General features: G+C 33.2%; 1 protein-coding gene across 3 annotated transcripts in view; it reads left to right on the forward strand.

The window, feature by feature from the left end:
* PPFIA2 (PTPRF interacting protein alpha 2) overlaps window positions 1-16,852 on the forward strand; it is a 412,913-nt gene that overhangs the window by 253,140 nt on the left and 142,921 nt on the right. For all 3 annotated transcript variants that reach the window (XM_045553300.1, XM_045553298.1, XM_045553299.1), the window contains 2 exons: window positions 5,280-5,444; window positions 11,853-11,927. In XM_045553300.1, the coding sequence (XP_045409256.1) occupies window positions 5,280-5,444; window positions 11,853-11,927 (240 nt within the window). The remainder of the gene's footprint in view (window positions 1-5,279; window positions 5,445-11,852; window positions 11,928-16,852) is intronic.

Here is a 16,852-nt window from a genome sequence, read left to right on the forward strand (position 1 = left end):
AAATAAAGCTAGGAAGGGGATATTAAGTCCTGGAGGTAAACAGGGAAAGCCTTATTGAAAGGTAACATTTAAATAAAAACATGAAAGAAATGGTGGAGTGATATGGTCATTCAGATATCTGAAAGAGAATGTTTTAGGTAGAGAAAACAAGTACAAAGACCCTGATTTGTGGACATGGATATTAAAAGCAAAACTAAATAAAACTAAACAAACAAAAAACTGCAGGGAAGGCAATGTAGCTATACTGAAATGACCAAGAAGAAGAAGAATAGGAAGTGAGTTCAGAGAATGTAGATACCTTTGGAACATATAAGGATTTTGGCTTTTACTTGATCAACATGGGAAGACATTAAAGATTTGAGATATGAGCGACTTAATTTACATTTTAACTTAAATAGTGTTTTGAGAATAGTCTGACAGATGAAAGGATGAAAGCAAGAAGACCAGTTAAAGAGCTATGATAATAATTCAAGGGGAAATTATGGATCTTGGATCCAAGCAGTAGCAGTGGATGTAGCAGCAATTGATCCATTCTAGAAGTTGATGAAACGTGAAAAAGAACACTATTATAATAAAGACTGAAATGTTATTTTTAAGCTGGATAAGGAGACAGTATGGGAATGAGTGTGGTGAGAGGCAATAACAAATTCCTATGTAGAAAGATTTGAGTGAAAGCATTTTGAGAGTTTGAGAACTTAAATAGGTGAGCTAAAATACAGTGATTTGGAATTAGATGATAAAAACTGAAATTATGAAAAATTTGCATTTATTGATAATAGTAGGGGCTGTGGTGAAACCCTGGGTTACTGAAATATAAGATAGAAATTGAAATCATTGGAGTACCTGAGGTCTGGAAATTTAGAGACCAATATGTTGGAGGAGTCATATAAATGAATAATAAATATGAGCAAGAATTATGATTGGAGTAGTGCTGGGAAAAGTGACAATAATTGGAAAGCTAACAAACGTATTTAATGAAAAAGAAGTGACCCAGGCCATGGCAGATGACTATTATAAGGAAAGGTAGCAGTAGGTAAAACCTGATAACTTAAGTGTCACACATTACTGATTACAGACAACAGAATTCACTCTAGTTATTTTAAGCAAGCAATTATTAATAGATACTAAGAAATTCTTAGCATAATCAGTCCACAGCTTGAGCTTTCAGGACCAAATTTCCAGAACCTCACTGCAAAGCTGGTAACAGGATTATTTCTCTTTTTCTGTATAAAATCATGATTCTTTTGCCACTGCCATCGAGCAAAATGGATGCCTTCACCCTAGTTATCTCCTCATAAGGCTCACTTCTTGCATGGGTGTATAATTAGTAGAAATTGTGTAGCACAGACAACTGAGACTTGTAGTTTTCTGTACTCTATGTTGGGAAGGCAGAGTTCACAACGTGAGGAACTTGCCAAATGTAAAGAGTGTGACCAAAAGATTGGTTTCTAATAACAGATGTTCTTCACAGCTTTATTATAATGCTTATTGTGTTTCTTTTCCTAGAGGGTATTATTAATTATGTATTTCTATATCCTATACTGTGCCATGCAACATTAGATCTTCAAATATTTATTGAATTATTATATAAACCAGGATACCTCTAATTTATAGTTAAAGAAACCAGTTTTCCTTGTGTGTCATCTAACTGAAGCATATATGTAGGTAACAACAATGTTGATTAGCCTAAGCTTTTGGGAACTGATGCCAATTAACTGTGTCCACAGGTTTAGCTTGACATTAGCCGAACCTAAATGAGGTATATAAATTTACCTCATTTATTAATTTTTAAAATTCATTCAACTAATATTTATCACATACCTATAAATGTCAGGAATTGAGGCAACACCCAAATACAAAGAGGATCCAAAGGATCAAGGAAGATATTAATACTATGTCTACCTTCATGGAGCTTATAGTCCAATGAAAAAATAAAATAAATTTAGTAAAACTATTTTTAATTGCAAATCATGAAGTATTATGGAAAAAAGAAGCAAAGGATTGATATAGAGAATTATAGAGGCAGGGATGAGGAGAGACCTACTTTACAAAGTGGTGAGCAAATGACTCACTGAGAGGTTGATATTTAAGCTGAGACTTGAGCAGGAAATGAGGAGCCAAAGGAAGAGAACTCCAGGCAGAGGGCACAGCATAAGCAAAGGCTTGGCATATAAAGGAACGGAAAGGAGGCTGGTACAGTGTGGAGAAAACAAAGTTGTCAGGGAAAGACTGACATCAGATGATATTGGAAAAATAGGTCGGGGTAAGTTCAGGCAAATTCCTATCATCTGTGTAAAACAGCTTGGATTTAACCAATGTACCCATGTATATGGAGAAATCAAGAGAATAGAATACCATAAATATAATCAGAGACTGGTAAATGAAAGGAAAGCTCCTTGAAAACATTATGTCACCTTCATACTAAAAAACCATTAATATTATTTTAGTCCTTAAATATGACTTTTATCTACTGATCTATATATGTTTAGGGTCTCAGATATTGGTGTTATTTGTGCCAATAACAGCAAAGTTTTCTGACACTTTGAACCATAATTAGTGGCAGTGAGTGTAAAGAAATTAACTTATGAAATGCTAAGAAATGTGATACTAATATGCGACACTGAATCTAACAGTGGTATAGTGAAAACCAAAATTTTTCATTGTAATGTAAGCCTTAGAAAAAAATCCTGAGACAAAGAAAATTGTTTCTTTACTTCTTTCCACCTCCACTATCATATCTGCTGTTTTTTTCTTTTGCTTGGGCAATTTCTGTTTTATTTTCTCCTTTATTTTGCATAGATAGACATTACGTGTCAGCCTATGCTTTTCACTGTTCTCCTGAAGATCTCCCCTATGAAATTTAGCAGTTGTGTCTGGTTCTTCACTAGTCACTGGTGAAATTGTACTAACTGATGATAACCCAGCAGTTTCTGTTTTTCTTCTCATGTATCTTTGTTTTTAGCAGCAGAACTTATACGGTGAAAACAAGTGTGAAATTCCAATTCAGAAAACATTTAAAATCAGAACACCACTGGCAAAAATTAGAGTGTAAAGACTGGAATAGCCTGGAGACTGTTCAGAGGGCTTTTGCCTCATCTTCATCATGGACCCAGAGGCTACCCTGGGGGAATATAGGTTCCAATATAGATAGTTTAAATATTATGCCCTTAACTTCGTTTCTCAAATGATTATTGGGAATTGAGATACTGAGTTACTATGTTTCAGTTTGCATATATTTTTCTGTGATGTAATCTAAAGATTAATTGCAAATAAAATCATGTGATTATTTAATTTAAAGCAACATTATGGTGATTATGCTCATTTTCTTCAATTCAAAGAAATATTTTGCAGATAAATAGGAATTTATTGAAATCATTATTTCCAACAATACAAAAACTAAATAATAAGGCATCTTTTACTCCCACCCTGGTGTATCCACCAAAGAGAAATTTAAATAAGAGCCAGCACTCCTTAAACAAATGCTTTCTAAAGTATTTGGCAGATTTGTGTTTATATTCTCATATTCCACATACCATTGAAAGCTCTTATGATCAAACACCTTGACCCAAATCAAAAGTATAAATAGATATTAATTTATTAAAGGGAAGCAGTTCACTCTTGAAAAATAAAAAGGAACTATAAAAAGTATCATGTATAAAGTTCAAATGCTGGTATTTAAATTTCTCTGAAGCAATTTATGTGTCAGTAATTAAGCAAGAAAAGAGATGAAGACTTTATTTAAGATGAGAGGCCTATTAAAGTGGATCATGCTATGTAATACTGTTCAGTCAATATTCTACTCCACTGGGATGACAGTTTGAAAAAGGCTTCATACTCCTTTAAAAAAATATCACATCCACTAGAATAAGATCATATAAATTAACACTGATTATTTTTCCCCATATTTGTCCATTTATAAAGCTCACTAGGCTTTATAAAGTATACTAAACGGTAACATTTTTACCTTTTGTTAAGTAAAGTTTGTGAAAATAATTTAATACAACCAGATCTCTTCGTGAACTTTCAGCTCACATTTTTAATGTAAGAAACATATAAAAAATTGTTTTATAAAAAGCCACCTCAATACCATAAAATGGTAATGAAAGATTGTAAACCCAGTTTAGTTTTTAAAGAATCTTCTTTCCTTATCTCAAATTCCAAGCACTATCCATCATCTTTAGAGCCAGTTTTGCTTAGTCATGCTATACCATATTATAACTTCTGCAGATTTTCCATTATTTAAAAAAAAAGAAAAAGAAACCTTCAGAACATCAACCCAGTTACAACCTCTCAAGGAAGTTCCCCTTTGTGATCTATTTTATCTGCCAGCTTATATTTCTGGGCTTTTGAAAGTTGTTCCTTTTTGTCTCTTTTCTTATTCGATGAGGCTGTAGTAGGAGGTTCAACTGAGATTATATTCCTCATTGATGTTGCAGAATTAATGGGATGGTGATACTCCATGAACTGCTCTTTATTGTCCTTGGCGTATTCAAACAATGTATAGGTTATAGCGGTTCCAAGATTAATTTTACGTTTACTGTAACTTGGCTAATATACTCTGCTTTAAAGCTGATGATATGGTGTTGTTAAAAATAAGCATTCATAGATATAATTGGAGGTGTCTGGGGATATGTTTCTGTCCATCTCCTGGTCCTGGTTGGCACTCACCGCGCTGGTCGCAGGTCGCCTCCCAGGCAGACCGCAGAGACAGAGCAGACAAAGCAAGGGCAGCGGCCCAGGCCTGGGCGTCCTCCTCCCCCGCCTCCTTCGGGCGGCACCCACGGACCCGAGTCCCGGTGCCCAGGCCCTCGCCGCGCCCGGCCGTCAGCGCTGGGCTGCGGGCCCGGAACCGGAGGCCGTGGACCAATTCAAAAAATTTTAACGGCCAAATGTAAAGGAAATAAATTTTGACTTTCAATATCATCCTCTTAAAAATCATTATGCATCATGCACTCTTCTTTAATAATTATCATATTGGATCATACATATTTTGTCAAGTGTTCTATTTCTGAATCCATACTGAAATTATTAAACTTGCTAAAGCAATGCATAAAATTTGCATTTTTAAAATTTAGCAACTTGTCATATGATTGAAATGCAATTTATCTTTAATGAACCCTGGTTTAAACAGGTTTGTGCTTCTTTGATGCTACTTATAGTATAACCTGAGGTTATCATTAAATACTATGTAAACCTGTAATATTTTAAGGGAGAAATCATTTATAAATATCGGTGACTTGTATCCATAAGATAATTGCACTTTCTCTTAAACCCAATAGCTATTACTGGAGCATTTGGAGTGCCTTGTGTCACGACATGAAAGATCACTAAGAATGACGGTGGTAAAACGGCAAGCCCAGTCTCCCTCAGGAGTATCCAGTGAGGTTGAAGTTCTCAAGGCACTGAAATCCTTGTTTGAGCACCACAAGGCCTTGGATGAAAAGGTATAGTATGGACAAAAGATTTCAAGCTTAACCATGCTGTTGTCATCAGCATCAAGTTCTTTGTCTTCATCCATTGACTCATCTGACTCCTGAAGTAAGACAGTTCAGAGGAACACATTTGAGTTGTATGAAAAATCATTTTTAAAAAAATGAAAAATGGATTACTGTGTGTATATTAATAATATTCATAATCTTCTTTTTCTATAACACTGAATCTATGGCTTATCAGAACTAGACTTCTATTACAGTACATTATAGCCCTAGTTCAGATGGCCATTTGAAATTTAATATTGTTTAATATTATCATTCAGTCTCTCTCTCTCTTCCTCCTTCTCTCTACTCTCTCTCCCTCCCTGAGATGCATGTCTATAGATGCCATATTAAGAGACTACTAACTGAAAATTACACATATTTGGAAGTGCAAATTGGGTGTACCTTAACTTTTAGACATTTATGTTAGAAGCATCCAATTCTTTTAGGTCTCTAATATCATAGTTTTAAATACATATTTGAAGAGTCTCTGCATGAAGCAACATAAGGTATTAGTAGAAAAACCTGCTTCTTAGATCTTTTTAAAAGTAGCTGTAAGCTTCTCTTAGCTATTACTCAAATAAGTCTACTCACATATATAAACTAATATGATAATATCCTTTGGAGATTAGGAAGACTTATGACATGATTTCAATTTTGTGAAATTTCAAAGGCTGAACTTTTGAAAATTAATAAAGATTTAGGGCTTAGTGAGTAGAAACTAGGCCACTTCATTGTAAAGTATCTGACAAGTTCTGAGCATTAAAATCCAAACTAGGGATTATTGCTCAGCTATATCTAGTTTTTGAGCATGCAGACATTTTTGTTCTATTTGATATTTATGTACATGTATATTTTTATCATCAGTCTTTCAGATGTTCTTCAGACAGGATTATGTGGAGAGTGTACATAGGATAACTAAAATTCTATCCTCTAGATTATTAAGAAGAAATTATATCTCATTTTTCATTTTAGCAATGAGAGGCAACTAGTTTATAAATAATTTTGAATAAAACAGAAGTGAATATTAAATAAACATCCATGCTAAATACAATATCAAATAATCATTTAATATGTTTAATGTTTAGTTTCATATTATATTCCCTCTCTTATTACAAGCTGCATAGTTAAGAATTTGCAAGGCTTTGTATTTCTAGGATATTGCCAAAGTCCCTGGCAGATATTTGAAACACAAAGATAAATAAGATATTCTCCTTATGATTGAGGAGTTCACAGTTAGTGCTTGAGATTCACGTTATCAGTAATAGGCAGTGCTAAAAAGAAATGTATACAACATAATATGTAGCCACAGAAAAAACTGTGATTAATTCTGAGTAATGTGAAATTCAAGAATTACTTCAAGAGGGGGTGGCATTTGATCTTGGATCTGGGTATTAAAAAATGAGTAAGGGTTTGTTAAACAGAGAAAGATATTCCAAACAGCAGGGCCAACATGTAAAATAACCCAGAACTAAGAAGAGAATAGCCCATTCAACAAAAATGTAGCAGTTTTAAATGATTTAAATAAAGATACTAGAGAATTTGTGAATGTATGCTTTGAGATATGCACTCCATATCACTTAAGTGAGGGATATTTTTATAAAAGAATGATTCTTTATCAGAATAGAAGGTAATAAACAGTATTTGATAACCTGACAGAGTGAGTACAGTTAAGAAGAAAATGGTTGTTACACAACTTAATCTAGAAATAATTTATCATGTAGAGGTTTAGTGAGTTTAGCATAACTAAATGAAGTATTCTATAACGTGACCCTAGGAGCTATAATATTTACTAACTCACCAGAAGTGCCCTGGACATTGGCAAGTTTAGGGTCAACTGAACCAATTATCAACCAAGTAATGCTCAACAGCCTAAAGGAAAAATGTTATGAACTTTAGCTGTGGAGTAGGACAGATGTGGACAAGTGACCTAACTTCTCTAAGCATCTATTTCCTCTTCCTTTGAATTAAGATAATAATAATACCTACTTAGAGTTGTCATGAGAATTAGATGTGATCTGACATGCAAAGCTTTCAGCCAGTGCTTAGCATATGACAAGTCCTGAGGGAATGTTTATGAATATTATTATTAACATGAGTAAATTTCAACATTTGATAAAACTTTCAAACCAAGTAAAGATATTGGTATCACTGTTGAGATGTTTGCTTTAAATACTATTTAATTTAGTTATGAGAAACTAATATGTGTATATGTGCCTTCATAGATAACTTCCCTAACTAAAAATAACACAGCTTCTCATGGCGATGGGGAGGGATGTGGATACAGACACATAAAACAGGAATTTACAATATATTTAGAAGGTCAGAAGACGATGCAATTAATCAGACTTTGGGGTCAAGAAACTACCAACTTTACCATAGAGAGTTTAGAATACACAAAGAACTAAATAAACCATAAAAGATTGAGCACAGCTGTAGTCAGTTGCAATGATTGGAGATCTCCATTGTAGATATCTACTTATTTATACATCCACTGAGTTGTAAGTAGAATTTTTATAATTAGGTAAGACCAACAGTAATTTTGACATCACCCTACAATATGTTTACTAATTCCAAGAACTGGAGAAAATGGGAAATATCCATGCATTTTTCAATTACTCATTGACTATTGAAAAAAATATGTTGGACATGCATAGAAAATATGAACCAAAACAAATTAAATATATATGCCTCCCATATATATTTCCATGATCAAATATCACATTGTCAAAACTGGACTAAAACTTCTGATCTAAGGAATTTTCCTCACAAATATCTTCTGTTACAAGATTGATAATTCCAAAAATGAAGTCCTACCATACCTTAATTTCAGTTTGGAATGTGTGCTTCTTCCATCAAAGTCTCTTCATCCTGCAACACGTTTGTCTTTTTTAGGAAGTTATTTTATTTTATTCCTCAGGGATAAAATTTCAGTGGCCTTGAAACATCTTTTGGGAGAAAAAACATTAAGTGCTTTTCATACCATTATGAAGAAAATAGATGTAACAGATGAAAATCAGAAATAAAAAATTCTAGATGTGTATAGACAATATATCTGTGAGTTACACTATAGTTCCATAAATAAGCACTCAATATATCTTTAGCTTAAAGACTACACAGACAATAAATTAATTGAAACTGGTTCAATCATAAAAAATCAGAAAAAGTTAAGTATAGAAATAATTCTATCAACTGTGTACTTATAGTTAGGGAAAAAATTAAAACTATAACTTTTTCATGGCATATCAAGCATGTCTAGGTAGCTTCACAAGAACATAAAATCCAAGAAGAAAAATAATTATGGCATTCTGCTGGCGCAATGCTCAGAGCATAGCAAGAAGCTAAAAGTCTTGTCAGAGATGCTATTTCTTTCCTATCAGTGCAGTTCAAGCCAAGTAGACAAGTTAAAATGTTAAGATTCTTTTACCCTGGAAAGGTTACTCCTTTGAATCCCTCCATCTTTCTTTCTTACTAAATTTAGCAGAGATAAGTGCAAGATGAAGTTAACATGTTTCATTTATCTGGGTCTTAGCCCCCAAAATTTAAAATACAGTGAACAATTTATCCTCATATACATGTGGGTAAAGCATTCACATTATAATGTATTGGTATTTGCAGTATCAAACTTTTTACATTTATAACATTTAGTTAAAATATATTCAAATTGTTTTCATTTCCTTATAAAGAGTTTTAGAGTCATTATTTTGTGAGTAATATAATTTTAATTTGTAAAACACTATTCTAAATTTATTGAGGGGTGAATACTCTTTCCATATTGTTTGATAAACTCGATAATTTTTACTCCCTGAAGGTTCAATATAATGAGAATACAAATGCTTAACTTATGTTAAATAGAAAACAATTTGGAACAGTTTCTAAGATTTTCAGTTTAGAAAAAGAAGTTTAGGAAGATATTTTAACCAACACGATAGCCTGCATTCAGCCATTTCTTATATGACTTGAATGACTCTTTTAGAAACATCCTGAAGCATCAATATGTGTTTTAAAACATGATAACTTAACTTCTTCACAGGACTCTAAGTGTGATTTGATCAAATGTTATGTATGACGAGACCATTAACTTATACTGAGATCGTTTTACATTGCTGCTCTCATTAACCAGATTTCATAGACCTTTTTCAGAACAACCATATTTTACAATTGGTATTTTAGAAACTGGAAATAAAACTTTACAGTCATCCCTGTTAAATATCACACATACATTAAAAACTTTGTTGTTATCTGCATTCCACATATTAACTAGCCTATTCATTTTGATGGTTTCAGGATATTTGCTTCTTTGTCATCTGTCTAAGCCATTCATAAAAAAGTATCACCAAAGTCAAATCATCAGAGTTCCTTCAATGTAGCTACTGATTATTGACCATAATTAATTTATGCATTTTTATAAACAACTGGATATTTATCTAACAGGATTGGTACTTGGCAGTTGATCTGGTACCACTACGCCTCTTGAAAAATCCTGTGCAACTATTTTTTATATTAAATGTCCATTTATGTGTGTATTACTACTTTTCAGAGAATTTGAACATAACTAAATACAATTATTATTAAAATCCCTCTTGGTTATTTTTCTTGCTTATTCAAAAGGTATTTTAGAAGTTAAGTCACCTGAATATACATGTTATTATAACACAGTACTAAAATACGATTGAGATTTTTAAAAATTCCTAGTTATATTCTAGGTAAATGGGACATTACTGACTTTTTTTTTGTTTGCTAATTAGAAAATAATGTTATAACTTCAACTTTAAATTTTTTATGTGTCTGGGCATTCATGTATTTCATATATTTAACCTATATTCCCAGTTAAATCTTATTAGAAGAGAAAAATACCATTCATTTAAATACACTGTCAATGAATTAACAAAATTAAAGTTTATAGGAATATAATTATATACTAAAATACATATTCACTGCACAAATACTATAGTAATTCCATGGAAAATCGTTAATTTACAAATAATCAAAAACTCACCATCAGTTGCATCTTAAATTTAAGCTATAAAGTTAGTTGAAGTTTTTAAGGACAATTAAACTGCCATAGTCATTCATTTTAATTCAGCAAAATTTCTTTCTGTAGATTTTAAAATTTGGATAAATGTAATACTGAGCTGCAGTCCCGAACCCCCTGGGCCACGGCCCATGCTGTCTGTGGCCTGTTAGAAACAGGGCCACGCGGCAGGAGGTGAGCAGCGGGTGAGGGAGCGAAGCTTCATCTGCATTTACAGCTGCTCCCCATCCTGGCATCACCACGTAAGATTCGCCTCCCGTCAGATCAGCAGAGGCATCAGATGCTCCCAGGACCAGGAATCCTACTGTAAACTGCGCATGCGAGGGATCTAGGTTGTGCGGTCCTTCTGAGAATCTAACGCCTGGTGATCTGAGGTGGAGCTGAGACAGTGACGCTAGTGCTAGGGAGTGGCTGCAAATACAGATTATCATTAGCAGAGAGAGTTGACTCTACAGAAGATGTAATGCACTTTAATCATCCCAAAATCATCCTCCCAGCCTCCCCCACCCCCCATCTGTGTAAAAATTATCTCCATGAAGCCAGTCCCTTTTGCCAAAAAGGTCGGAGACCACTGATATAGGACATATCTATAGATAGAAACATATAAGAACTAAAACAATTTTAGAAACTCTAAGAAAGCAAGAATCAAAGAAACACGTCAGTGAGTTTCACTTCTGTATGAAACATATGTTAAGTCATAATTACTTTTCAACTAAAATGTGTAGTTCTTAGTTCTACATAATATAATGGTTTAACCATTGGTATTGGGAAGGTAGTTGAGAATTCCAAAATAATTAAATGCTTTGCAATCCCTCAAAAACAACACAGACCTCTAATTAATATAACACAGGAGCAATGAAGATTTTTCAGGTTCTAAGAATCCTTTGCTTTTGGATAAATCACTTTTGAAGTTAGGTACTAAATGCCAGGCTGAAAATTCGCTTATTATTTTACAGAAATAGGGTTTTTTTTCCTTGCCTATTTTTCATACTTAACCAGTAACTATTTTCCAGATGAACTCATAATATACTTTTGAAATTTGTCTCCATTTACTATGAATCAGAATTCAGAACAAGACAACTCAATCCTCAACCCCATCCAAAGCTGTATCAGTGAGCCGCCAAAAGAATTTGCTTACAAGGAAATCCCTTGATACAGTGATAATATGAGGTGACAATGTATTCATAGTATTCCTGCCAAGTTTGTTATTCTGAGCACTGAGGGCTATAAATACCTTAATAATTTGCCAAGTTAACTGTCTCTGATGATGTTAATGATGGACTCAGCACAGTTTAATATGTATGGGATGAATATTACTGCACATATTTTGATTTTTCTTCTAGGTAAGGGAGCGACTGAGGGTTTCTTTAGAAAGAGTCTCTGCACTGGAAGAAGAACTAGCTGCTGCTAATCAGGAGGTAACATACCACACTTTCTCCTCTTTTGAGGTGCAACATTGCTAACATTATATCCCTCGTGTTTCACATCACTTTTCTTAAAACTGTCACAAAAAATAAATCACATTCTGTATATGCCACTGAACAAGGCCTGTTGAAACTAGTTGTCAGAGTCTTGTTTTCTGATTTTTGGTTATTCATATCTGATACTAGGAGACCTAAGGAAAATAATCAAGAGCTAGTGACAGGTGAGCTAGTGTGATGGGGATTTAGAAAGACTGCAGTCAGAATGCCAGTCCTTTCGAGAATGAAAACTCAGCTCCCAAAATTGGAAAACATGTCAAATATCTGTTAAATTTAGAAAATGTTACAAATAAAAGTTAGCTCTTTGGAGATATATATGTGCATATTTCCCCTCAGGTTCTGCCTGTTCTTATCTCCTAAAAACCATTGTGCCCATGATTAATGACATCATTGAATCCACTTCTTTTGCTGTCATTCATGACTCTAAGAAAATACTTTAAATCACCTCTTTAAGATTTAAAAAGTTATTTTCTCTTTAGAAGATTTTACTTCTCTTAGTTTTTAGTGCACAAATGAACCTGGATAGTTAGACCTGATACATACACACACACGCACACAAACGAAAGAAATTAAATCTGTGTTAGCCACTAAAATAACCCTAGCCCCATCTTCTCTCTCTCTGACATTTAAAGGGCTATTTTTCCCAGAAGTTTATTCCAGTACTGTAATATTGGTATTATTATTAATATTGCATACACTAAAATATTTCAGAAAAATTTTCCTACTTTTAAGTAATCAAGGGAGGCAAAAGAGGGGATGATGAGAGGTTGATTAATGGATATAAATATACAGCTAGATAGAAGAAATAAGATCAAATGTTCAATAGATCAGTAGAGTGGCTATAGTTAATCCGTTGTACATGTCAAAATAGCTAGAAGTGAATAATTCTAATGTTCTTGGCATAAATTAAAGATAAATATTTAAGGTGATGGCTACCCCAATTACCCTGATTTGATCTTTATATATCATATGAATGTATAAAGTATCACATATACCCCAAAACTATGTATATTATGCATCAATAAAAATAAATAAATTCATAAAAATAATTTTTAAAAGATGTGGGAGGCTAATGTCAATAATGATAAGTCTTATAAAGGGATTTCTAACAAGATAATATTTACACATACATTATGCATACAAATACACATTTTTAAACCACTCAAAAAGTCTTATCAGTATAAACTCCTTTGTTCTTTAAAATAAGCTAAGTTAATTAAACAAGTTTATATATGCTTTTGTTTGGTCCAGCCTTAACAATTTAAACTTAGAAATAATGGATTTTCAATTACAGGATGGCTAAGTTTCATATGAATTAAAAGCTAGCAGTGTTAAAAGCATAAATGGTGACATAGCCATTTCAAAAAAAGAAAGAAAGCTTTTTTGTGACTACATATAGTGTAGCAAACTGGATTTTTTTTTTTTTTTTTTTTGAGACCGAGTCTAGCTCTGTTGCCAGGCTAGTGTGCTGTGGCATCAGCCTAGCTCACAGCAACCTCAAACTCCTGGGCTCATGAGATCCTCCTGCCTCAGCCTCCAGAGTAGCTGAGACTACAGATGCGCACCACCATGCCCAGGCTAATTTTTTCTATTTTTAGTCACCTGGATAGTTTTTTCTATTTTTTTTTTTTTGGTAGAGATGGGGTCTCATGCTTGCTTGGGCTGAGCTCAAACTTCTGACCTCAAGCAGTCCTCCCGCCTCAACTTCCCAGAGTGCTAGGATTACAGGCATCAGCCACCACGGCTGGACACAACTGGATGCTTTGAAAAAAAAATAAGAAAGAAAGAAGAGGTTGATACCTCTCAGTGATCATAGAAGAAAAGAACCTTTGGGATAATGGGTAATGAGAAGAAGAAGTAGATAAATTATCTACAGCCTGAGGTTTACTCATTCCTGGAATGACCAGAAAGAAAATGTTAAATGAGTATTCATTTCGTATTTTATCATTGTTAATTTTGATTTTAATGTATGTTAAAATATACATTTATTTTGGATGCATCCTTCAAAATATTTTATTGATAAGGGTAAACACATAAAAGGTTTGATGACTACAAATATGAAAGCATCGTTTAATATGGTAGTGATAGATTTCTATTTGTCATCAAAAAAAGGTGTGATGAGATCACTTTGCTAAAGTATTTATGCTGAAATAAAAATGTCCAATAAGTTCAAGTGAGGCTCCAAAAATTTGCTCCAGAAATAACAACTAAATGGTTCAATTATACATAATACAAGACAATACTAAAGAATAAAAGTAGAGGAAAGATTTATGACAGCTTTCTGGAATATGATTTTAGCCCTCAAATATTATTGTAGTTTCTTATAGGCAGTATGGTGCATTTGATTGCTTTTACATAAATAAAATAAATTTTAAATCATTAACATTCCTCTATATCTACTGCAGGCTTCCTGAATGTTTTGAGTTTTGTTTAAATCATTTGTATAAGCAAAAATCATTTTTATAAGTAATTGTGCTCATTATTAACTTTAATATATTTTATTTTTGTGGTTGATTATAATTTATGTCCATACAGCTTAACCAGAATTCCTATTTAGAAATTCACAAACCCAGCAAAAAAAAGTTACCTTCATATTCTAATAATAAATTGCTTATAAATAATTAGTGATTCTTTTAAGAGAGTAAGTAGAAAAAAGGTCAACTTTTTCTTTAACTTTATAACAAAATTGGTATTTCAAAATAAAATGCAAAAAAAAATCCGAAGAAAAAGTTTAAGTTCTTGATTCTCTGTTGTCATAGCAATTGGTACAAGAAATCTCTATAAGTAAAGCACCACATATTGATAACAAGATATATCTAGAAACCTCACAAAAAAGTTTAGAAAAATTCATACTGTTGGCAGGTTTAGAAAGAAGAGCTAGCTGAAGTTTGAATATTAAAGTAAATAATTGAAGAAAGTATTTTATAAAAAGCAAACTTTCAGAAGTTTAGATTGTGAGTGATAGCTTGATATATTCATACATATACATGCATATGTAGAGTCTGAAAAGATGATAGAGTTTATTCTATCATCATTATATCATTTTAATAGAGTTTACTCTATCATCTATATATCATTATTCTCTTTCTGTCTCTCTGTTTCTCTCTTCCCTAGTCCCATTCTCATTGATGTGTTTGGAGTTATCACTGTTTAATCTTTTCTTTATATAATCTCTTCCATGGAGCTCTCATTCATTCCGTATCTAATCTTAGTCATCCAAGACTTCAACCGTGACATCTGCGGAAAAGAAACCAAAATCTATAGCTTGAGGTTTATACTCTCTTCTGAGTTAGTTCCACAAAAGGTTTCAAATATCCCTTTAGCATCTCCATGGGGCTTTGCTAATGACTGTATAGATTATTCTTTACCACAAGTGTCCAGCAGGGGGCAAAGTGGCAGGGGAGGATGTGTGTATGGAAATTGAAATTCAGCTCAGGGTTTGCTAATCTAGATAAACACCAGCGGGTTATAACCACCTATAAGGGAGAACATTTTCTTATTTACACAAAAGCACCATATGCTGTGGTGGGCCTGAATCTCCACTTAGTTTCCCTTATGTCCCCTTAGATTTTATATGATACATTAATATAACAAAGTAAGTAGCCTCATTGAAAAGAACATGAAATTACTATAACACATCTTCTTTTCTAGAAAAAGCTCCAAAATATTCTTCTATATAAAAAGGATGAAGTTGCATAGAATTATCTCCATTTTTTACAAATATAAATAATAGTACATTATTGCAGGAATGGAAAAAAGATTTTACATAAAAGTACTGAAGTTGTTATTGTCTATGCTGTTTGCCAGTCTATATACTACATATTTCTGTAATGTTTGAATTTTTTACACCTTTTCATTATTCTTATAAACAAATAAAATATTAAAGATATTTTAGAATCAAATATCATTTTCCGTAATGATATTAATACTAGATCATTTTATTGGCCACTTAATAACAGTTAATATTTACTGAGTGCTTTAAATCTCTAGACACTGTGTTAAATGTGTATATGTCAGCACAATAATACTGGAAGTTAGGTACTACTATTACTTTACAGATGAAACCAGACAGATTATTTTTCCTAATATACCACTATTCTCTCCTACTTGAATACCTGGCTATCTTTCAATTTGTCGTAACACTTCGCTTTCGGGCAGTTTCGGCTCATACATTTAGCTGCGTCTACAATGTTCCCCACATCTGTTTGCTCTCATCTTTTCCCATATGTATTAAAATTGCAGTAGTTCAGATCTTCATTAATTATCACCTAGAATATTACAATAGGCTTTTATCTGTTTTTATCTCCTATCCCTTTCTGGTCTATAATCCTGCAAGGTTAAACTTGCTAAGCAAAGCCTCAATTGTATTGATTATTTTTGTAATATTTTATATTTAGGTCATTAAATATGAATTGTCTGATTTTGAATCAAAACTGTAGTTTACTATATCTCAAACAAGAAGCAGAGCATGTAATCAAAAAGTATGCACCTCAACTATCAACACAGTTTTGCCATATTGTTATGGCAAAGCTTAACAGTAGCTTATTTATGCCAGCAGTAAAGAAGCCTGGAGAGTGAGTGCCAATGTAATCACAAAAGGCGTTATCCACAGCTTGTTGAGAATTGAATATTTTTCCTTGCGAGACATGGTCCAAAGCCTAGAAGAAGTGGTAGTCAGTTGATGCAAGGTCTGGTGAATATGGTAAATGACAGAGTTTCCATGTCCAGCTGCTGTAGTTTGAGCAACGTTGTTTGTGTGACATGTGGTTGAGCATTGTCTTTCAGAAGGATTGGCCTGTCTCTATCGACCAATCTTGGCTGCCTCATCACAAGCGTCCTCATCATTTCATTCAGTTGGTTGC

Source organism: Lemur catta, chromosome 6 (genome assembly GCF_020740605.2).
Source record: "Lemur catta isolate mLemCat1 chromosome 6, mLemCat1.pri, whole genome shotgun sequence".
In the NCBI taxonomy this organism is placed as follows: domain Eukaryota; kingdom Metazoa; phylum Chordata; class Mammalia; order Primates; family Lemuridae; genus Lemur; species Lemur catta.